This window comes from Uloborus diversus, chromosome 4, assembly GCF_026930045.1.
Source record: "Uloborus diversus isolate 005 chromosome 4, Udiv.v.3.1, whole genome shotgun sequence".
Lineage (NCBI taxonomy): Eukaryota > Metazoa > Arthropoda > Arachnida > Araneae > Uloboridae > Uloborus > Uloborus diversus.
In genome coordinates, this window is record NC_072734.1 from 123186219 (window position 1) to 123210138 (window position 23920).

At 33.0% G+C, this 23920-nt stretch overlaps 2 protein-coding genes across 3 annotated transcripts in view; one reads left to right on the forward strand and one right to left on the reverse strand.

Annotated features, from left to right (window-relative positions):
- The window catches only part of LOC129219944 (pre-rRNA-processing protein TSR1 homolog), a 46923-nt gene extending 39475 nt beyond the window's left edge, over positions 1–7448 (forward strand). Inside the window, exon 20 of the mRNA XM_054854260.1 lies at positions 7245–7448. Coding sequence (XP_054710235.1) covers positions 7245–7408 — 164 coding nt within the window. The 3' untranslated portion in view covers positions 7409–7448. The remainder of the gene's footprint in view (positions 1–7244) is intronic.
- Positions 7449–7729: 281 nt separating this feature from the next.
- Positions 7730–23852, reverse strand: LOC129221138 (mediator of RNA polymerase II transcription subunit 20-like). 2 transcript variants are annotated; one of them, XM_054855584.1, is made up of 5 exons: positions 23623–23852; positions 19096–19153; positions 12899–13041; positions 11638–11888; positions 7730–7979 (listed from the first exon to the last, which is right to left on the reverse strand). In XM_054855584.1, exons 3-5 carry the CDS (start codon positions 12987–12989, stop codon positions 7776–7778), a joined length of 546 nt encoding a protein of 181 aa, XP_054711559.1. In that variant the 5' UTR covers positions 12990–13041; positions 19096–19153; positions 23623–23852; the 3' UTR covers positions 7730–7775. The 2 variants fall into 2 exon arrangements, with proteins under 2 accessions (XP_054711559.1, XP_054711558.1); XM_054855583.1 differs by lacking the exon at positions 19096–19153.
- Positions 23853–23920: the final 68 nt, after the last annotated feature.

The following is a 23920-nucleotide window of genomic DNA, read 5'->3' on the forward strand; positions in this document are numbered from 1 at the left end:
AGTGCATTATCTTTTCATCTCTCTCGCTCTTTCCCTTTGTCAAGTGCTGTCATTGTTTTATTGAACAAAAAACAATTTTTAATTTATCTAAATTTTAGAAAACTTTCTTTGCCTAATTTTTTCCTGATATTTTTGTAGTTCCAATTACCTTTTATAAGGTTTCAAATTGCAGACTTTTTTTCTATTTAAAAATTTACCCCATGGGAGAAATCCTCGGGTTCCCTAAAATTGGAGATATTTAACACCCTCATTTCATGGGCTCCCATTTGCAAAATTTTAAGGGGGGACGGGGATCAGATATTTTCTCCATGGAAACCAATTTCTGTACAGATTGGAGTTAATAAAAGTTGACATTTTTAATAACTTATTCAATTATGGCTGGAAAAGAAATGTTTTTACATTTTTGCACATAAAAAACTGAAAGCAAGCCCATTTGCCCCCCCCCCCCCATATGTACACCCATGCCCCGCTTAAGTGGAGCCCTGCGTTACTCTCTTTATACCCTTCTCCCTCTGAGGTAAATCGAAAAAGCATAGCCGACAACATTAAAAAACGACCCCAAAAAAAGTGAAGCATGAATTTATGTGTCCGAGGAAGGGACAAACATAGTGAAAAATCACACATAAAAACGACTTCTTTCGCCATCGACACAAAAGTTGTCCAGACTACAAAAGAGGGCCCCTTTAAGTCTAAATTCCACCCTAAGCAAGATACAAGTTTTTTACTTTATCAAAATATTTAATTATTAATAAAAAAAAAACAAAATTGGTTTAAAAAAGAAAGTGAGAGGTACAAGGTTTTATCTTCAAGCAAAAATAATAAAACGGAAAATGAATGTAATTTAATGCATAAATGAGCATTAAAATATCCACTTGCAATTTTATCGTTCATTTGTGCAAAGAAAATTGCAGGAAGACATAGCCAAAACTTGAAAGGCGAAAATCAGATTAAGCTTATCTTTTGAAGCTGAAGGAAAGAAACAAACAAGAAGGGAGAAAGATTGCTTTTCTGACTACTTCTGTAAGTAGAGAGGTCTTATGTTATGCTATAAGACTGACTAAAAGACAAAAGCTGAATTTTGTTTATAAAAACTACATTTTTACTCCTTTTTTTTAGTGATAACTTTTTACATTTGTGGAGTTAAGCAATAATTAGTAAGTTCAGGGCTCATAGTCCTCCTATATTTTCACAATTTGTATCACAATATATATTTTTTCACTCCTATATTTTCACAATCACAGATATTCTCCTATATATCCTATATTTTTTAACAAACTCCTATATTTTTTTCATCAGACGTTAAATGCTACCCAGAAATGCAAAACCTTTGACCCATTTTCTTTTTACTCCTCTGCACTGTGCATTCTTACATCTTTAATGTTGTTATATGTACTAAACTTCTGTTTATTTTTTTTTTACTTTTATGAACTATCCAAAATATAGAAAAATGATTTTGATTGCTACTTTCAACTTGTTTTTTATTCATAAATTAATACTTTTTTAAATGAATTTATTTTGGGTAATTTTAATAGTATAACTTGTTGACTTTAAGAGTACTTAAAATACACCGCCAGCTCAGTTATTCCATCTGAGGACTGCAGTTTCGTGCTTTTAAGCACTCATCAGCCCGGAATAGGAATCACATGAGCTGGAGGCGAAAAAGCTCTTAAGGGAGCAAAGAGAGCCAAACAAACTGGTAGCTAAAGCAGAATTAGCAAACCAGATGAGCGACCGCTGCAATGGTGCGGTTCAACTCAAAGATTGATGGCAAAGCTAAGGTGTTTTGTCGTAAGTTACTGCCCTAAAGCCAGGACTAAGGCAGAAATACTTAAAATACAACCTTTAAGAGTACTGTTGCAATGATTTTGGAAGCTTTTAATTTTGTCCCATATAATCTTACACATAGTGCAAATATTGTTTTTGAGCTACATGTGACAAATTTTGAATATGAAATCATACCCTCATCTTCTCATAGCTGCTTTTGCTAAAGATGTAAAATTTCCAGAAATTTTGAGCTCTTGGGGAAAAACCTTTTTTTCCCCCTAGAAAAAATTGAGAAGTGATTTTTTTACACATTAAAATGCATATAACAGCTATATTTTCTTTGAAAACATTTTTTTTTTTTTGTTGATATTTAAAGATACATGCAATCCATGTTATTTTTTCTTTGTAACAAAAAAAAAACCTGCATTTATATACATGCGTGTACAGCTACACACATTAACTGTAAGTTATGGATGTTGACTTAAAAAAGCCATTACAGTGAGCGCCAGGTAATTGAATCAGCTGCTTTAATGAATCAATTCCTCAAAAACAAAACAAAATCCAGTTATAACACTTAAAAATTGCTAAACGTTGAAATTAAACATGGCGCCATAATGAATGTAAGTGTAAATGTAAATGACTGATCATCTCCCACAAACATGTGATGCATTAACAGTCTTTTTTTCTTTGCCTTTGTTTTAGTAAAATGAGGGTTTTTTTTCAACCTGTAAATAGTGAAACAAGGGGAGGCAGAGTGTTTCACACTTTTAGTGATTTTTCTCAGGACAGGCAAAACCGCCAATATGGAGAGACTTGGAGTCGACAGGAGTTCTGTGTTCTCAGCTTTCTCATCGTTAGTGTTAGAATTGAAGCAATGAAGTACCAATACCTAGGACTAAAGGCAGATTTATAATATTGAAAAAAAAAAAGTCTAAATTATTACCTATTTTTAGCTATCAATAAGGGATGCATTTTTCAAAGCACATAAGTAAAACCTAAATTTTGTACTTGCTTTTTCATACTGTTTTATGATAAAATTCTTTAAATTATCAGAACGGATACATTGAATAAGCTTTACACTTCTAATAATATCTCGTTTGTCTAAAAATTGGATAAAGTTACCTTAACTTTTCTGTTTCCACATAAAAAAAAAGTTTATTGAATCAAAATTTTTTTTTAATACAAACATGATTCATAAAAGCGGTGGTCATTATAGTAGGATTGTGATCATTTTCCGAATGTGCTCCGACCGCTTATTTTCTTGTCTGAGTGTTTCACTTTCACTGATTCCTGTGGGTATCAAAATTCATGCCTTGTAGAATCGATAATGGAGCTTTTTTTTTTGTATGTGTGTTCCAAACATACTCGATCCTATATTTTTTCGAAACTCCTATTAGTCGGTGGAGTTTGTGCAAAAACATTTCACTTCCGGATACCAGTATGAAATTTTGTACAGCACTTATGTTCATATAAGAGAGCAAAAAAACGCCGGGAGGCAATTGATTGGAGGTCAAGACCCCCCTGTGGTGACGTCATCAAAATGGCCGCCATGTATCGGTTAGTACGTTGGTTTAACTGTTAAGAACTACGAATTTGGTCATAATTTTGTAAAATTCAAATACTTTATCTAAAAGTCGTTTAAAAAAAGCTCTTCAACAGTGCTTAGTTTTATATTTTACTAGCGGTACCCGCACGGCTTTGCTCGTAGTAGAAAAAATTAAAAGATCATTTGATTCGCCTGTATAGAACAGTACAGAAATACAATACAGCCTGTACAGAAATATTTTTCTGCTCATCAAGAGAAGATTGTTTCTTTTAATAACACATCACGTATGGATAATTTTCCGAACACTAAGCGATCTTCTACAAATGTATTGAATTGACTTGCGCTGACATCACAGAAATGGTACTTTCTTCCGAGCGAATAATTTTGTTGCTATTTACTATAGTTAAATCGTCATCTTTGAAAGGATTCCCGTGTTCTTCCAATGTTTCAACTAGGCTGGAAACATGAGTTTCATACCGAATACAAAAGCTTCTAGTATCTTCATGTATCTAGTATCTAGCGTTTCAGTAGTGAGGTCAGACTTCAGGCTCTGATTTTCTTCAAACTCCCCAATCATGCACACAACTTCCGGTCCAGCAACCATCCATTGTATTAATACCGCCTCATGACTTAAACTTGATAGATTAGTTGGTGATTTTTAAATTAATTTGTTTTTTACTCATGAAAATTGTCGTGTGACATCTTGAAAAATTTCCTCTCAGTTTTGGAGCCAGATATATTTCCCCTATGAAACTCCTGGAAAATAGCTGGATGCATCTCTGGTAACTGCTTCAAATTGAACAGAAATACTGAAGGCCATCAGACATAATTTGTATAATCAAGAGCAAACTTCCATGGACATATGTTCTCAGGAGTGACAGTAAAACCTGAGAAATTTCCTTGACGAATAGTGCGCACCAGATTTAAAAGTATACATTCTAGCTCCATGATGATCGTCCAGTACTAAAACTGAGGCGATTCTTCTGATCTTCGCTTAACCCAGTCTGTAAATGTTTCGTCTATATCTTTTCGATTTTGATACGCTTTCTGTAACAGAACTTGGAGTGTGGTTACTGCAAAATCGTGAGCGTATCGACTTCTCTTCACATGCGAAACATTTATTAGTGTTCCTTCTGCTCTTCCCGATGTTGTTACATGAGCTTCTACTAGGAGTTCAGTTCATCCACTTCCTTTAAGGCATGTACCTATTGCAGATGAAACAGCCATTCCTATGTGGAGACCACCTGACATGACCAACATTTTATCTTCGCCATACTCATTCAGCACAGCCCACTGAATAGATTTTAGCAGGGCATAGATGGGACTCAGATTACAAACACTCAATTCATTAAATATTTTATTTTTTCAAAAGCACATGAAAGAAATGATTGCAAGCTATGTTAGTATTTTGAGGTCACATGGACCAAATGAAGGAGAAAAATTTATTCTAAAAAATCTTGCGAGTTTTAAATACGTTTTGTTTATTGAAAAGGACGTAAAGGAATGAATACAAGCCATATGATAATTTTAATGTTAGATGGAACCAACAATTGAAGTTATCGAATTCAAACTGTAATAGAATTATATGACCCCCAAAGCAGAATACTTTACGATGTTCTGCAACGTAAAATCATTTGACCAAAATTGTTCTGCCAGAACTTCAAGAATTGTACGCGAAAAAACGTGACATTTCCCACAAATTGGGTGTCAAAAATCAAAATCGTTTCACGTGGGAGTTTTTTTTCTTTTTTTTTAACTGGACTGTTGCTATTTATTTCTGTGGAAATCGGATATTTACGGAAACATCACAGCTTTCAACCAAATGACTAACTAAAAAGGACTGAATTTGGAAAATTAGTTGATCATGAAAACTATAAAATCAAAAAAAAAAAAAAAAAAACTTTAAAAAGGTGTCAAACCTGACTCGATTGAGATTCTCCGAAAATAGTTAATATGCTTTCTAAAATGCACAGAAAGAGCAAAGATACAAAATTTTATAAGATCGATTGAGAAAGTCCTACAAAGTACTTATTGAATTCAACATGGCGAGCTTTCCGCCAAATTATCGTAATTTGCGAGAATTTTAGATTTTCTTCTAGTTTTATAAGAAATCTGCACAATTTCTGCAAAAGCCTATCTTGAGTTGGAAGATATTTGTAGAAAATCTGCTGTTTCTACAGGTTTTCTGCGCCGTAGTTTCTGCAGATTTTCGGCATTGCAGTTTTTGCAGATTTTCGGCACCGCTGTTTCTGCAGATTTTCTGCACCGCAGTTTCTGCAGATTTTCTGCACCGCAGTTTCTGCAGATTTTCTGCACCGCAGTTTCTGCAGAAATTTCACTGAAATTTGCAGCATTTCTGCAGAAAAATTGTCAGTTTTCCTCTCACACTTGAACAGAATTGTTCTGCAGCTCAGGCACCTGTTCTGCGACGTACGTCGCAAATTTAGCAGTATTCTGCTTTGGGGTATATGACTGATCTTTATTTGATATTATTTGCTACAGCATTAACCAGTCAAATATTCAGTTATTGAAAATTATATTTGAGTAATAAACATATCACTATGGAATTAATTATTGCTAAGAACAGCAGAACTGGAAAGAAACGAGCTAGACAGACTGCAATCCAAAGTTACAGCTTGTTGGCGGGAAAAAAATCGAGTAGTCGTTCTGATTCTTGCCGCTAGACGGCAGACGTTCGCACTTGCGGGAGAAGTGAATTATTATGTGACAATACATATGTGTATTTAATTGGGTAAGGAATTTTTAATTAAAAGTTTCAGTGCGGGTTAGATACGGCGGAACAGTTCAATAAGAATGCCCCTCCCCTCCCGCTCCATGTAGTTACGTTATTGCAGTGAATTTTTTAAACTATTTACTAAGAGGGAGGGGGGAGAACAAATGCATATTTTCATAGTTTATTTTAGAGCTTTTACTTAGTGCAGCTGTTTTTTTACGGAAAAAGGATTTCTAATGGCGTTTTGAGCAGTTAAACGAAACTTTTCACCTTTTCACGACAGCCATTTTAATGACGGAAATTTTAATAACTCTAAAACTACTTGTCTTAAGAGGAAACATCAATCTCTCTTAAATAGATCTTTTAAAGCTCTTTCAGATAATACACATTCATATCACAATATAAAAAGCTGTAATGTAGTTCTAAGCAGTTAAACGTACGTACTTACCTTTCCAGGCGGCCATTTTGATGACGTTAATTGTAATAACTCTTAAACTATTTGTGATAGGAAAAAAAGACAATCACTATTAAATAGCCCTTTTAAAGTGCTTTTAAGTGATATAATTTAATATCGTAATATTAAGATCCATAATAGAGTTCTAAGCAGTTAAACGAAAGTACTTTTCTTAATAAGGCGGCCATTTTGATGACGTCATCACAGGTGGTTCATGACCTCTGATCAAATGCCTCTCGGCGGATTTTTGTTCTTAGATATGTACATAAGCACTGTGCAAAATTTCAGACTGGTATCCGGAAGTGAAATGTTTTGGGTATTTTTGTCACAAACTCCACGGACTATATATTATTTTTCTATCTAACTCTTATATTTTTCTTTTTAAACTCTTATATAGATTTTCCCACTTGCTATGAGCCCTTTTTTTTTTGCATTAATCATTTATCTTAAAATGCCTTTTTACTTCTGCTGATAGGATAAAGTTCACTTACTATCTTCTCCTTTGTTATTTGGCTTACCCTTCAACCCAGTGCTGTAGTTGGGGGGGGGGGGGAGCTTTCTATTATTTAAAACCAATTTATATTATATATGCACTAATTTTAAAACAAAAAAAATCCATATTTTTCGGGACAACTCCCGCATAACACTGCTTCAACCACATGTGTATAAAGATCTCTAAGTTTATCACCTATGTTTGATTTTTTTTTTGTATTGTACAATATTAAGTTATCCCTTCATTTTTCCAGGTTCACATGGTCATATGAAATGTGTGTTTGACAAACAGTTGCAGTCTCAAGATGTAGTTTTGATGCATTTGTATAAAAGAGTATTTCCGAAATGGACTTATGACCCCTATGTGGCTTCTCCATATAATGAATTGTCTACTAACGAAATTGAACCAATGCTGTAAATATGTATAAAAATAAATGCATATAAGCGCCTAAAATCAATGCTGTGTATTTCACTTAATTTTATGCCTTATTTGCAATATTGTGTGTCCAAAAGTTTGTCTATGAAGTTCAGGCTTAGTTTATCATTAAAGAGATCTTTTTTTTTTCTGGGGACAAAGTAAAAGGGGGAGGGGCTTTAGAACCACCCTCTGGTGTTGTCTCGGCTTATACCTCCCCAACTGTAATTCTAGTATGTCTGCACATTGCGCCAGCAAACTAAATAAAAGCAATCAATAATATGAAATAGCTAGTTAGTGTGTGCTTCAATAATTTTCTGATAATACAACATAAAAAAAAATTTATTAAAAATCCCACCAAATTCAGTATTTATCTCACACCAGATGGGGCTTTTCTAAATGCATTAAAATGTTCCATGTATTGCTGTACAGTGTCTATTGGAGTATATACTTCGTTCATCTTGCCTTGAAGGTATTGTGAAGGGGAATGCACATTATTTCCCATGAATCCTTGCAACAATTCCCTTATCAAATCCCAACAGCTGAGTGGAACAACAGAAGGTGTATACTCCACCTGGTTGAAAAAGGGAAGAAAAAAGAAAATGAGAGAGAATATTGCATGCAAGATACTTTTATGTTACAATCATTTAGAGCAGCGCGTCTTAACTTTTTTCAACACACGGACCGGCTAGGCTTGAAAAAATTTGCAGCTCATTGAAGTTTTTTACTTTAAAAATAAATGAAAATACTGAAGAATAGTAATTAATTAATAAATTTAAAAAAAAAACTGTGGCCTGCGGATTGTTAAAAAGTTGTGAATTATTTGTTTATTCTATTGTATTTTATTTTGGGTGTCCCACGAGTTTTTTCTTTTCTTTTTACAGGGGGATTGCTAAGAACTTTAGAGAAAAATTTTCACGCCGGTGCAGTTTCTTTTTCTTATCTACAAAATAATAATAGTAGGGAAATATGGGGCAAAGTGAAATGGTTAACTGAGCTTTTGCAAAATAAACAAACTGGAAATTTATTTTGAAAATTGCAGTACATAAAGAAAAAAACATTTTATTTTATAATGAAACTTACATTGAAGCAATATTTTTTATTTTTAGCAGCAAATTTGAACTATAAAAAGAAGTGGAAAATTTTCACCTTTTTTTTCCATGGGGCAAAGTGAAAAATTAAATATTTTCTATTCCATTATAGAGAATATTTTTGATCAAATGAATCAGTAAATAAAAGGTTCAATGAGTAAATGATAAGATACTGAAACAATCAGCTGAAAATTAAATTAGTTAATGTATGAAGAAAAATAAATGAACAAGTAAAAGAGTGAATGAATAAGAAAATAAGTGAATGAATGAATAAATATCAGTGAATTACTAAATAGAGGAATATAAATGAGTGAATTAATAAATGAATGCGTAAGTGATTTGGTAAATGAATGAGGGAGTAAGCAATATAAACTATTTCACTTTGCCCTGCATGTACTTGACTGATTGTAGAAAATATACAAAGAAGCTTAATATTAACTAAATAAATATTTCACGGAGTATTAGAAGGTCTCAATATTTAAAATGTTAATAACAAGAACTTTATCTTTTTATAATAACAAAAATAATTTTTGATTTGCAACAAAATATTACAATATGAGTATCAATTTTTGAAAATTGCCTGTATTATCATATTCTTTAATCTTCGGTGGTATTTTATTGCTGGCTGGAATAGATTTAATGTGCTACTATATAGTTAAAATATTACCCGATAGGTGGCGCTAAAAGCAGAGTGAAGAATTCACCATTTCACTTTGCCTCACATTCCCCTACATAAATAATCAAACAAAAATATACTTTGTTTTAAAAAAAAGTCAGAAAAACATTAAGTAATAACTATTCATAAATAAATAAACATTGCTGAAAAATTGTAGAGAATTCTGAGAAATTATCACTAAGTTTATGAAAAAAGCTGCATAGGGTTTTTAGTGAGAAATTTTTTTACCCTGGATGAGCGAAAAATCTCTGAGGACCAGTCAAATTTATCAGCAGAAAAGTGCCAGTCCGTCGGATCACTGGTTGAGAATCGCTGATTCAGATTAACTTTAAACCATATGGGTTAACTTTTCACCACTTCATATTTTTCACTATATTTGTCTGCAAAAGTAACTTTAGAAGGCTTCACTGCGCTGGTTAGGTTGTAAAATCAGTTTCCTACGTTTTATGAAATAAGTTGTCAACACTATACGGCTACACATATACGACACAGCTAATTATATAATTCAATAATTCTGAAGTTACTGTTTGGAAGCTACTCTTGAATACTGATGTGAAGTTATTGAAATATCTCATCTGGTACCCATAATATACTGATAAGAATTTAGTTCTGCAATATGTTACATGCAATAGCCTGGTTCAAGTAATCAAAAACTCTTTGTAAAAAGAGACAGCTTTATTTCTATGAAATTGCAATACCAGTTGACTGTGATAATAAACCAAATTCCAAGTAAAGTCCCTTTACTACACTTTAACCTCAATTGCTAATGAAAAACATTGTATGTAAACACTTGCATTCTACACTAAAATAAACTCTTTGACAAAACTCACAATCAGCACATAAATATGCAGGGGGCTTCAGTGGTGGCGATTCTGGGGGACCCCCTCCACCACACACTTTTTGTTGGAAATTTATTTACTCCAATTTTGAAACAAAAATAGATATCATATATAAAAAAGCAGAAACGTCAAAATATTAAAATCATAATTATTTGTTTTATTTTGTATATATGTTTACAAAACATTATTTAGCAGAAGCAGTAACCTTTAGTTTATGTATTCACTGTTCAGATATAAGTAAACCAATTGTTTTACTTAAGCCATACTCGCTTAATGAAAATTTTACGAAATGTTTGTGACATCTCAAAATATTTGGGTGGTAAATTATGTAAGCCTAATTTATGTCTAAGTGTTTCTTTGGAGAAAATTATTCTGTACATAATTTATCAAAATCTTAAGAAAATGTGAGTTAAGCTGTTAGATTTACATTTTAACATTATTAGTTTACATTGACGGCTGTATTGTGACAGAAAAACAAACATGATGTGAGGTGTTTAATCATTTCATTAAACAGAAAGTAATATCTTTCATTACAAGAGTTCAATGTGTGTACCGTTTGTGGACAGCAGATGAACTTGAGTACCATTTAGGTGCCGTTCGAGTAACATACAGAATCATAGCTATAAATGAGGTGGATATGAAAAACACTGACAACAAAGAATTTCATCTAATTTTTTCTAACATTCTGCTTTTTTATATACAATGCAACTTCTGTAACTCGACACACGGATAACTCTACCCCGATAACTGTAGGTTTATTTTTCTTATGGTTGGCCCAATGCTAATTTTAATGGACAATAACCTTAACTTGACACACATTCGTAGGAACCCCTATACGTCAACATCCAAATGCTACTCCAGTCCACTTTTTACTCCAACAATGTTTCATATTGACCTTTTCTAAGAATTTTATGCTGCATTTTCTCAGTCAGTCAATCCTTTTCCAGAAAGCTCTTTTAGAGAATTCCACCTTTTATGCATGGGAGTCAGCCACCACACTCAGTGCAATTTAGTGGTGCATTTTTTGCACTTAGTTCAATTCTAAAAGGGTAGGAAGAGGTAGGATAAATGTACCCAGGGGAGTCCTCTGGAGAAAGACAAGTTTTTTCAAAAAAGTGTGAGCAGGACTTTTTATCTTTAACAGATCTGAATGATAAACTTCTATCTCTTTTCAAAAATTATGGATTGAGGTATTCAAAAATGGGGGTAATTTCAATTGCCATGAGGTATTCACATAATATTAGTGATTTTATTATGTACTTTCCAAAAAAGAAAAGGAAATTCATTTACTGGAATTAATTATCATAATGTGACTGCTAAGCACTAAAAATTAAGTGATACAGAAACTCTTTGGTAATTAAAATTATGGATCCTCAATAAGTTGACATCCACTTAAGTCGACATGTTTTCATATTTCCTTGGGGTGTCGAGTTACTGAAGAATTCCACTGTTTTATCAATATAACCTTCATCTAACCTTTTTTTTTTAAATTGATTGTTTGCATTTAAAGTAAAATGAGTGAATGATTATGCCTCAGTTATAGAGATACAATGCTTTGTTATGAATACTTAGAGTGTTCATTAAATGATTGTTAATTTCCTATTTCTACATTGAAAAAAGTCTTACCTCAACTAGTATGCCTCTAAAACTTGGGCCAATAGATACGCTTCCAAGCTTGATCACAAAATCACGTATTTCATAACGAGGACCTTTTGATTCAATTTTGGTTGCTTTTTTGGGTATGTATATTCCGGCCATTTTTACCATCAGCATATCCAATTGAGAATCTGCCATCAAACAAGTTCCTGTATCTAGTAATGCAAATGTCGTGACTGGATGTTCGCTATTATGAATGATGTTTACAGCTCTGTTGGGATCTATAATAAGATTTTGAATAAGTGACTGAGTATTAGAATTAAATATATCAAAAATAAAAAACCTTTTGAATGCAACATTTTCTTTGGCTACAATATCGCACCCCAGCAAGGAAAGTGATGCAATTTTAAAAAAAACAGCAATGGAGAAAATCAAGGTTTTACGCAATATAGTAGTTTGAAGCGATTTCGTCTGAAATATTACAATACAAGCAAAAAATTTATAATGTGATGTTTACTGGTTAACTTTTATTGACTACATTAATTGACCCGGTTATTTTTCGGGGAATTAAGAATTGTAAAAAATCATAAATGCAAAAACAAACTCTTTATCATAAAACTAATAATAATAAATTACAATCTTAAAAACAGACAATTTTTAAAAAGGAGTAGATGTAAAAACGTCAAGAATTATACATTTGATTACTTTAATTGAAAATATTTGATCTGAAATAAAGGAGGAGAAAAATAAATATTTATACAAAATCAATGTTATGCTTACTACACACCTCAAAAAAAGGATTTAAAATGGTACCCACATTCAAGTTCACTTCGAGGTTGCCTGGTCTTGGCTACGGCTGTTTCGTAAGGGAGGTTGCTCCGAATTACATTGCGTATGTGGGGCCGACAAGAGGGGTAACAGCAAGCATAGGATTGGAAGCGTGTTCTTGTTGTGCGATATAATTTTTACAAATAAAGAAACACATGGTCAACACTTTTGGCAACTGGGACATGATTCTTTGGTAGCCATTCTCAATGAAATTGTTGTCAATTGGCGATGGCTAATCTACAGTTCTAGTACAACATAGCACTCTCATACAGCTAGGGAGGACCATAATCCCCATCAAAACATAAGGCAATGTGATGTTTTTAAATGTTTAGGACCTTAAGTTTTAATATAATACAAATTGCTGCATATGGAACAGGACACATATGAGATTAAGACTTTTAAAAAAAAATCATCCCATGAGAAAAAAAAATATAAAAACTCAGTTTAGCAAAACTGTACTTACTAATATGAGCAGCAGCATAATATGTCTCACATTCAACACAGAAGGTACCAGTTTTAACTGCTCCCAGGGTTTCCAATCTCTTTTGCAGCATTTCAGCAGCTTGCTGTCCGCTCTTGTCTTCTGGGATAGGAAACTGATGAATGCTAAACAAACCCAGTATTTTACATTAGCAAATTCTGGATTTTCGTGTTTTTTCATTGAATGTAAAGTTTAAACCAGATTTTAAAAGCTGTTTGTAAGAAAAACAATTTGACTTTCAGAAAGAAATAAAGATTTTGTTAAAATGTACCTACAGTAGAACCTCTATTATTTGGGACCAGCCCACCTTTAGCTAATTGAAGCAGGTCTGATAAAAATGTTGTCATGAGTAAACTTGACTCATTACATCAACATGCCAAAATAGATGAAATTTATGAGGAGAGAAAACACTCGAGTTGATAATCGTGGAATTGGCATGGTCACCAAACTTAGGGCAGTTTGGTAACAGTAGCATAGCTGAAAACATTAGCGCTGAAAAAATGCTGTGGAAAAAAAAGCTAGATTTCTCAGTATTTGAAATCTTTTCTGTGTATTCTTTAAATTGATTGCAGTTGGTGTCTGAGTTTTAAATTCCTCATCATGAAACATGGTAAATACTCTATTCCTCAGAACTCAGTTATTTGTTCACTGGCTACTGGCTATTTCTGTAACCTTAGCTAAAGGCAGTGGCGTAGCCATAAAAAATTTAGGAGGGGTATATACATGGCTGGATTAAGGCATGGGCCCAGGCAGCAGTTTCTTTATTCAAAATCTGCTCTATTATAAAAATATATTTTTCAGAAATACTTGAATTACTGAAAAACATCTATGATAATCAGAATTAAATTGTCAAAAAAAAAAAAAATCTCAAAAAGTTTATTTTTAGGGGAGTGTAATCATAAACGGATACCTAAAATTTACATGATGGTGGAATTGTCTCTGTTCTAAGTTACCTGGAGGGCGCAAGGGCAACAGCATTATGATCCATGGGTTCTAGACCTACCTAGAGCGCCATACGACATTTGATATTCATCGGCAATTACCAGCTCTCTTTAGGAACCAAGCAAAAGCCTTACAACAAATTTTAAAACAGCTAATTTCTGCTGAAAATTCATAGTATTGCTTTTGGGAAATGCTTAGAATAAATTAAACTCTGTTAGCGAGAAAATACAGTACAATTGAATCAACCTGTATACTGTTGTGATCCAATACAATTCTTTTAATAAAATTTTGGATGAGCTGAGAGATACCTTTTAATTTTTTCTAGAAAATCAATTGTCAAGGTATGACTGGTGAAAATTGCTTCTACATTTGGACGAAGCAATTGCCTGTTTGGTGAAATTTTAACCCTAACTCCAGTCAGGGCCCAATTTCCCAAAAGGCAGAGTAGGCAGCTAGCTGCCTAGGGGGGCAAAATTTTCAGGAGCGGCAAATTTTGATACATATTTTTTTTTTTTAATTATTACTCTTAAAGTGAACTACTAGAATTCCTTCATTTTCCATAGTGACATCCTTTTCTTGTAATTTAATAATGTTTACTCTCACTCATCTTATGAAAATGAAATATTTTTCAAGCATTGTACAGTCGAGTCCCGACTTACACGAGGGATGAGTTCCAAGACCCCCTAGCGTAAGTCAAAATTTCGCGTGATGGAAAAGGGTATGTGTAAAAACGTTTATGAACATACCCAATTATTTTAGACACTTGTAAACATCACCTCAAACTGTTTCAAACCATTCCTTAACTAAACATTACCATTTCTTACATAAAGAAGGAATTTTTTATTTGTATTTCTTTTTAAAAAGCTGTTTTATTAACAAAAAATACTGTTACGATCCAAAATCAATGATCAATGGGAAAGAGGGACATAAAATAAACTAGTGCAATACATACAGTATACTAATAAAATAATGAACTATAATTATACTGTACAGTAGATCCAGTAATGATATTTGTAACTTTAAAAAATGAAGAAGATAATGATTTATGCATGATCAAACTGTTATTCTAATATATTTTAAAATACAGTTGCTTCATTGGTTCATTTATAAAGTTTCCATCTATGGCATTACCCTTCTTCCTGGTTTCTTTAATTTACAATAAAGAGCAGCTTTTATTTTCATAATTTTTGAATTTTGCTTGGATACTAGTTCTTTTATAACGGTTCTACCTATGGCAAACCCCTCGTCCTGGTTTCTTTAATTCACAATATAAGAGCAGCTTTCATGTCCATCTTTTTTGTGTGTTTTGCTTAGATACTACTTGACAAGCTTTTATGAATTTCCTTTTCTTGACTTCTAATTGTGCGCATGAAAGATAATACCTAATTGTTGTACTCTCTTACTTTAGATGAAACAGCACTCTTAGGTGAAGATGTCATTATATTTCATCAACTTTCTCATTTAAGATGAAAAAAATAAATGGAGGATGAGAAGTAGTTATTTGTATGCACTAACGAAGCGATATTCAGACTAGTGCGATGTGGGAACTTCCGCTGTCAGTGATGCTAAAGGGATGAAGATCCATTTGTGAAAAAAATACTTTTAGTAGCCAATTAAAAAGTCGATACTTATGCACCACGATATCCTTCCAAAAATTTTCGTGTTGCTGGAGAGGAATTCACGTTAGGTCTAAAATTCTTAACTGGTAAAAAAAATCGAGTTATAGCCATTTTGCGTAAGTTGAATCGTGTTGTAGTGGAAGTCGACTGTAATTAGAATAGTGCAAAACAATAAGTGTGAAGATGACAAGTGGTGTCGATTGAAGAAAAGCAAGTGTCATTACATTTGACCAGAAGCTCCAATAATATTTGGAATTTGACTAAGATATTTAGTGCCATAGTAAAGTTTATTCAATTATGGTTTCTTCAGTGATTGGTGTGAATTTGCTTTTCTACATTATTAATGTTTAAAAACTTTACTGTAAATAGTATTAAGTCTGGGTGGCAAATGAAAATGAGTGATGAGCGAAAAAAAGTGATATACATTTTTCAAATGGGCAGTTTTCTAAAGCAGAATCTTTGGACTTTTTGGAATATAATCCAGTAACAATTTACAAGTGAAATACCATCAATCAATGAGGAGTGGTACGAAACCTAAAATGAGTGAACGTCATAATACAGAGGAAATTATTTAAGTCGTTGATTCATAGATAAAAACACTTTCCAATTTGCCGAATAATAAAGTACAATCATGCACAAGTATCATACATTCATAACACCTAATCGGGAGGAACGTTAAACATCATTAAAAAACAATTTTTAAATTTTTAAAAAAGAAAAGAATCTTAACGTTGCAATTTTGTCTCCAAATTTTCCACATAAGGAATTTCTGGGAGGGCACAGTGACCTCCCGTCAGGGCGTTTAAATATAAAATGCCATCACATTTCTTCATAAGCTTGACAGTTTCATTTCGAAAACACAGTATTTTTTGTGTTTTTTTAATCACAAAAATTTTGCTTTTTTTTTCTTTGAGGGTTGGGGGGAGCAGCAGATTTTAGATTTGCCTAGGGGCGGCGTAGAGCTAAATTTGGCGTTTGTCTCCAGTGGATTAACCCTAAACTCCAGTAGATAGCGTTCATTGTTGACCACTTTGTCGTTTCTTCAATCTCTTAAAATTAGTCTTACCAGTAAAGGTGAAACCACCCAGAAATAATAAAATTTGTTGCTCGACATTTTTGATTTTCCTAATTTTTTTACCAGTTATTTCTCACTACTAAGTGAGTTCAAAAGTGTTGCAAGAAAATTTTCTATGCTTATACTTTTTTTAAAGCTTTATTTTAAGTTTGCTTAGCTGCCGTTTTTTGAACAAAAACAAAATTTTATGTAAATACATCTAACTCGGCTAATTTTACAGCTATAAAGACAAAACAAAATCTTACATCATCAAAATGATGCCCTAGATATGATTTGCTTGCAAAATATTATTTAAATAGTGAGAAAAAAAAATAACTACAAACTGAAAATTAGCATAAAATACGAGTTTTAGAGCTGCAAAATTAATAAAAGAAGGAGAGTCTAAGCCCTATTTTTTTTTCTTGTATAGATATATATAGGACTACTTGTTGTAGAAATTTTAAGCTTGAGAATTTTGTTCTTTATTTTGCAAAATTTTTCAAAAATGGCCAAAATCGCATTCATTTGTTTATTTTTTGTGCGTAGTTCTATTGCATGAATTTAATTTATTAAAGAAGATGAACTCTTGTTGCTGTTAAATGTTTGGAAAGTGAAGTTTTTCTATGAATTAATTTTTAACTTTGTGTATGTGTAATGCAATATTTGGCCAACTTTGATGCACTGTAACTCTGATACTAGTTGAATCTCAGTCACCAAATTGTAATCATAGGCTCATATCATAAAAAGGTGCTACTTGTGTTAATTTCATTACTTTTCACTCAGTCCCTTTTGAAATATTTCACTTTAAACTTTGCGAAAATGCAATATTTAGCCAACTTTAATGCACTATAACTCTAGTACCAGTTGAGTCTCAGTCATCAAATTGTTATCATATTTTCATGTCATGAAAATTGTAACATTTATCAATTTCATAATTTTTCAATTACTCCCTTTTGAGATATTTGACTTTAAATTTTGCCAAATTCGATTTTTGCCATTTTTGAAAAATTATGCAAAAAAAAAGGGACAGAGTTCTTAAGCTTAAAATTTCTACAACAAGTAGTCCTATATTATATCTACACAAGAAAAAAAAATAGAGCTGAGACTCTCCTCCTTTTACTAATTTTTCAGCACTAAAACTTGTATTTTATGATAACATTCAGTTTGTAATTGTTAATTTGTTTTTCTTAACATTTCTCACCATTTAAATAATATTTTGCAAGCAAATCATACTTAGGGCATCATTCTGATGATGTAGGATTTTGTTTTGTCTTGATAGCTGTAAAATTAACCGAGTTAGAGGCATTTACGTAAAATTTGTTTTTGGTTCAAAAACTGGTACTAAGCAAACTTAAAATGGCGCGTAAAAAAAGTATGAGCCTAAAAAATTTTCTTTTAACACTTTTGAACTCATTTAGTAGTGAGAAATAACTGGTAAAAAAATTAGGAAAATCAAAAATGTCGAGCAACACGGCCTGGGTGATTTCTAATGGATTCACCCTAAAAACAGTTAAGTTACTGGATCCAGTTCAGCCTTGTCAAAATAAAGCATTTCCCTGCAAGTCAAACATTGTCAAAAAATATTATCAAATTATCATGCTGTGGCACGAGTTTCATTATTGGTGATGTCAGGCGCGTTACTCGATCAGTGAATAGGCTATCATATATATCAGGGCTCTTCAACCTACGCTCGCGAGGATATTTTTCCCGGCCCGGGAGAAGCTTACAAACTGAAAATTTTTTTAAAAAAAAATTGATAATATATTTATTTTTACACATTTTTTAAAAGAAAACTAAGCCAAGAAAATATCAAAAATCGTCTACTAAGCATGATCGTAGCCAGAGAGGGGTAACTGCCTCTCCCTAGAAGCGAGTCTTAACACTTTTGTCCCTAAAGTAACCAAAGATAATTTAAAATTGCATTTTTGAGACTGACATTTCAAAAAAATTCTGGATGATAGTTGCTTTTTTCTTCATTTGATCAAAAATATCCTTAAATGGTGTTGTGGTGATTTTAATTTCAAACGATTTACGGTGAAAGATTTCGAGGGGCCCTTTCCAAACGTCTCAACTATAGCTTAAAATTGCATTTTTAAAATTTTAATGTCAAAAAATTTGTGGAACAGGTCTTGAATTCCGACTATTCTTTTAACATAATTGAAGACATCCTGAAAAGTGTTTCTAGTACTTCATCCCCAAAAGGTTTTTGAATAGAGGATCTGAACGTTCCTCATTTCCTTAATACCACAAATCACTAAAGATAATCTAAAACTTCGTTTTTAAAACTAATTTGTAAGGTGGTGGCCCCAACTCAGTGGGGCCCGAGCCCCCCCCCCCCCAATAAATCAAGAAAATTATTAGTTATATTATGCTTTCTAAACTCATAAATTTATTTTTGATTTTCCTTGTTTGAAGATAGTTTACCTTGTAAAATACATTCAGATGAGTTAAAACAAATAATTATTACGGTAGTAAGCAGGTTAACTGAAAACGAGTGATGTGAATAATGATGGTGTTACAGTGCTGCGAGCACTGTAAAAATTTGTCCCAGTGCACAAACTTACGGGTCAAGTCTGTTGCCGGTGGGCAGCGCTGCTGCATGCTCACCGAAGTGTTGCTGATCTGGAAAAAATATATGAGAGTTTGATTTGTATATAAAATGGGAGGCGTGATAGTTTTGAATACTTTTGGGCACTGAGTTTAAAAGAAAACCTTCACAAAATGATGATCCTTCGCTTCCTTAGAATCGACATATACCAAAGAAGTATGAAAACAACGAAGCCAGCTCTAGCACACTTTCAAAATCCTAAAGGAATACTACAAGGCAATACATTGAGGTTTGTGAAATGGTGCAATTTTGCATTATTGGGCTATTTACATCAACTGGACTCAAGCAGGTCATTGCAGTTGAACAAGAGTGCTTGCTTTTATTAAACAGAGGTGAAACGAATTTTGAACTGGGGTATGTTGTGGCCATCACGAAAATTTCTTTTATATCTTTCTTATAATTCTGATCCCTCCCCATGCTTAACGAGGAAGCAATATTCCCAACAAAAACAAAATTACACATGCCAAAACTTGACGACCATCCCAATTCCTGATTTATCTCCAAAGCACAGAATGAAAATTGAAAATTATTTTAAAAGCCTTGCTTAAAATAATTACAAACATTTATTTGTTAACAAACACAAGACGGCAACAGTTAAAAATTTTAAATCATTGAGATAATATTTCCGATCACATCCATGCAATTAAAATCACGAGGTATACGCAGACGACAGTCTATTACAATTTATCTCTCTTATTGTTGCAATTATAAAGCTATTTTTATTTACACAGATTTAAAAAAAAATCAGCCCTCCATGCGATTGGCGCCAAAATTGAACAAACGCCTATTTACATATGGATTCATATTTATTCCAAATTTCATCCAGAACGTAGCATTACTTCTTGAGATATGGCACTCACAATGAAAAAAAAAGAACGTTTGATTGCGCCACCCCCCTTTTCAGCTGCTGACGCCAAAATAAAATCATTTCTTATACCCTCTAAGGGCTAGTTTTAGATAAATTTTTGTTTGATATGATTACGTTCATTATTTCTTGAGATGCAGCAGTCAGAATTGACGACAAAAAATGTTCTATAGCTCAACCCCCGTTTGAGCTATTGTCACCAAAATTGAATCAGGACCAAATTTTGTTTGATTCCACCAGCTACTTCCTGGGGAATAGCAATCATGCAAAACTCAAAAAACGTTCCATTGCCCCATCCCCCTTGGAGGAATTCTCGCCAAAAACCAATGGGCACAAGTTCACATAGGGGCACATAGGTTTACCAAATTTCTTTCGATTTCATGCGGTAGTTTTTGCTGTAGAGCAGCCACAAAAAACTGGTCATACACATACGTGACACAGACAGACAGACATTTTCCAAAAATGGTCGAAATGGACTCAGAACACCTCAAAACGTTCGAATCCTTCGAAATTCGAAAATTTGCACGAATCCAATACTTTCTTCTCTATATTAGATATATAAGAAAGTAAAAATCAACTGAGTTTTATGAAAATGACCTAGACATTGAGCGACTGCGTTTACACTTGAATATGTTAGCCGATATCACTAATGAAAAAACAACTGGCTTTAAAAATCATGCATAACTTAAATTACCTTTTTACAAAAATACTGTGCGTGTTTGTATTTATTTTTTCCTTTTTTCAATGCCAAAAAATACGTGTCAGGCTTGTCGAGTTTTCGGGGTTCTAATGTTGATTGCATGATTTCAAAAAACTTTAAAACTCCCTATTTTCATCTTAAATTTAGAAAATTTCCCGTGGCATGCCCCCTCCCCCCCAATTTTTTTTTTAAGTCGACGTCTCTGGGAGTGCCCTTCCATGCAAGTCAAGTGCCCTACCTTATATCAATGAATAGCTACGGCACTGCATGGCTCCCCATTAAAAAGAACAAAAAAATGTATCTTACTAAGAGGAGTGACAATCTAGTTGAACCAGAAAAATTTGTATACCAATTTTTTTTTTTGGGGGGGGGGGGGGGGGAGGGGGAGAACCTCAATTGGATTAGATAACACCTAAACCCTGGTGTTGTCTGCCTCCCCCCCAAATATTTTTTGAAAGTCGGCGCCCCTGTTGTAAGGAGGAAAAACCTTTGACTTGACCAAAGATAACCTTCATTTTTGAACAACTATTTGGGGAAGATAATTGCAACCTTTCATTCCCTTAATTTGACTACAATGGACTGAAAATACGAATTGTGATGTGAATTTCGAAAACTTCTCCTGAGATAACGATGAAACTTGTCCTCCTAGCATCTCTAACACCACTAAAAATTGACTAAAACTGTATTTTTAAGACTTAAATTTGGAAAAATTTCCGGGGGATATGGCTCGATCCCCTCATTTTTGCCTTCCTCTTATTCAAAGACAGCATAAAACATTTTAGAACCTATAACTTTCGGTATCTATCTTTTCTTCAAAGCAAATACATTTTAAATTCACTCATTTCTTTTTTTATATGCAACTAGCTAAAATACCCGGCGTTGCCTGAGTCAGAAATAATTGTGAAACACAACCGATACTTTCATTCGATCTCTGTGTTAACTGAAAGCAGTCAAAACACACCGCTTTGACCTGATTAAAAATCGAGCTTCTTCCTTACCCATAAAAGTAAAATAGTAAAGTATAAAGAACAAAATATTATTCAGTTACAAACAAAAGCGTGACATTCAATTATATAAAAATTTGAAGAATTTCCAAAATATGAACTAACAAAAACAAAAATCCCTAAAAAAAACCGTGCCCTTTATTTAATTAAATGATACACACGCACACACACACACACAAAAAAAAAGCTCTACAATGTTTCCCTAAGTGTGCAAAAAGTAGAGTTTCCAAATGTTCAAATGACTTTAAACCAGGGTTGGCTTTCTGCCGGCAGAAACTAGTTTTTGCCGTGCCAGTGGCAGAAACTGGTTATAACCGGTTAAAACCGGCAGAAAATGGCAAAAACTTTAAATCGTCTTAAAAAACTAAAGTAATTACTAAATGATATTTGTTTAAACTAAAAAATTAAACTTCATTTCATCATTGTAAAAAATAAAATATTATGCTAGTGCCTTTGATTTAGTTCAGAAAGGGAACTTTTCAATTGCTGATGCTTGTAATATTTGGATTAATCTAACAAAGGACGAAAATCATATGGGTTCTTAGGATAGAGGAGTGACCAACAGAATTAAACTGGCATTACTGCTTGTAATTTGCTCGCAAATATTCTTCCTCTAAGTTGCTTGTGATTGAAATTATCATGTACTTCAAGAAGAAAGTCAAATTTTACGTCCCAATATTAATCTAGATTTTGTACCTAGTATCACAGCTTTGCAACAACAAAACAAATTGGCCCCAATTCTCGAAACTTTTCCAGTCGAATTTTTACCACTGCCCTAGTTACTACATGATGGACCAGTTTAAAAAAATATATAATTTGAAAGTTTTATGAATATTGCTTGTTCCTTGATGCATTGCCTGCTAGCTCTTCTGTTGCAATAATATTCTAAAGTTTCTCATTCGTGCACATTAAATTGGGAAACTATTTAGATTTTTGAACCACCTTTTCCAACTTCATTCCCAATTTGCAACTGCATGGTCCAAACAATGTAGCATTTGACTCTGAATTGTGATAATATTGTAAATTAAACTGTGCTTTGGTTAACAATTAATTATTTTTTCCATGCATTTTCTACTGTCTGTCAATAGTTTTTTTTTTTTTTTGTCATTTTGAAAGTTTTTGCCAGTTTTTGCCGAAAATGTGGCAGAAAGTGGTTTTTGCCATGCCGGTTTTAACCGGTTTCTACCAGTGGTTTTAACCGCCCCGGCAGAAACTTGCCAGCCCTTCTTTAAACTCATGTTTGCTCCGGAGAAAACTTGATTCAAAACTTACAATATGATTACTATTGATATTGTAAGGCAACAAATTTTTGTACCAATGGGTTTTGTATCTAATCATTAATGGGAAATTTAAATGAAATTTAATATTTTCCATCATAACTTTTTGAAACTAAGTTTTTTAGAAAAAAATTATAACATATGTTTCTTCCTGATAATGTAGCTATCTATGGTGAAAAAATGGTTAAAATCTGTCCAGTAGTTTTGAAATTTACCTCTGAGGGAGAGAGCAGGGTTTTTGTTGAAACGTTTTAGTTAAAAAGATAGCAACACTAATTGATTGGAGTGCGTTTCGCTCACTAATCGGCTGGGTTTCAGTAGCTTGGTGAGATTGGCGATAAACAATGGCGTTGTTGAATTATTTGACATTTTAAAGCGATGTAGTTTAATGCTTTTTATTTCTTCGGAGAAATATTTTAAACTGCAAAGGAATTTTTACTGTTTTTTTTTATGGTGTGTGCAGGAAGGGAGGGGGGATTTTCATGTATTCAAGGAAAATTCTTTAAATCCTTAGCAAGGGCATCGCCGTGCGAGTTCAGCTAGTATTATATTTGTTATGCAGTGTTGCAAAAATCATGATACAAACTCTTTACAAAACATAATGATTTTATAGTTGAACGAATTAATCAGTTCTTACCTAACAACACCCATTTTTAAACAATGTAATTCAAGTCTTGGAGGCAAAGTGAATGTTAAAAGATGAGGTTTACAATTACAGATAATAAATGCTGAAAAATTTTAATCCAGAGTTCAGCAGATACATAATAATGTGTTCATTATTTCACCTATTCTCATTTTCCGGCGATGTTAATTAATTTTCACCGAAAGACAAGAGCAAAATCAGTAAAATGTTTACAAAACACATGCACTAACTGCCATCCAAAAATATAAAATTTTAATTTCTTGGGCATATAATTTAAAATTGAAATGTTGAA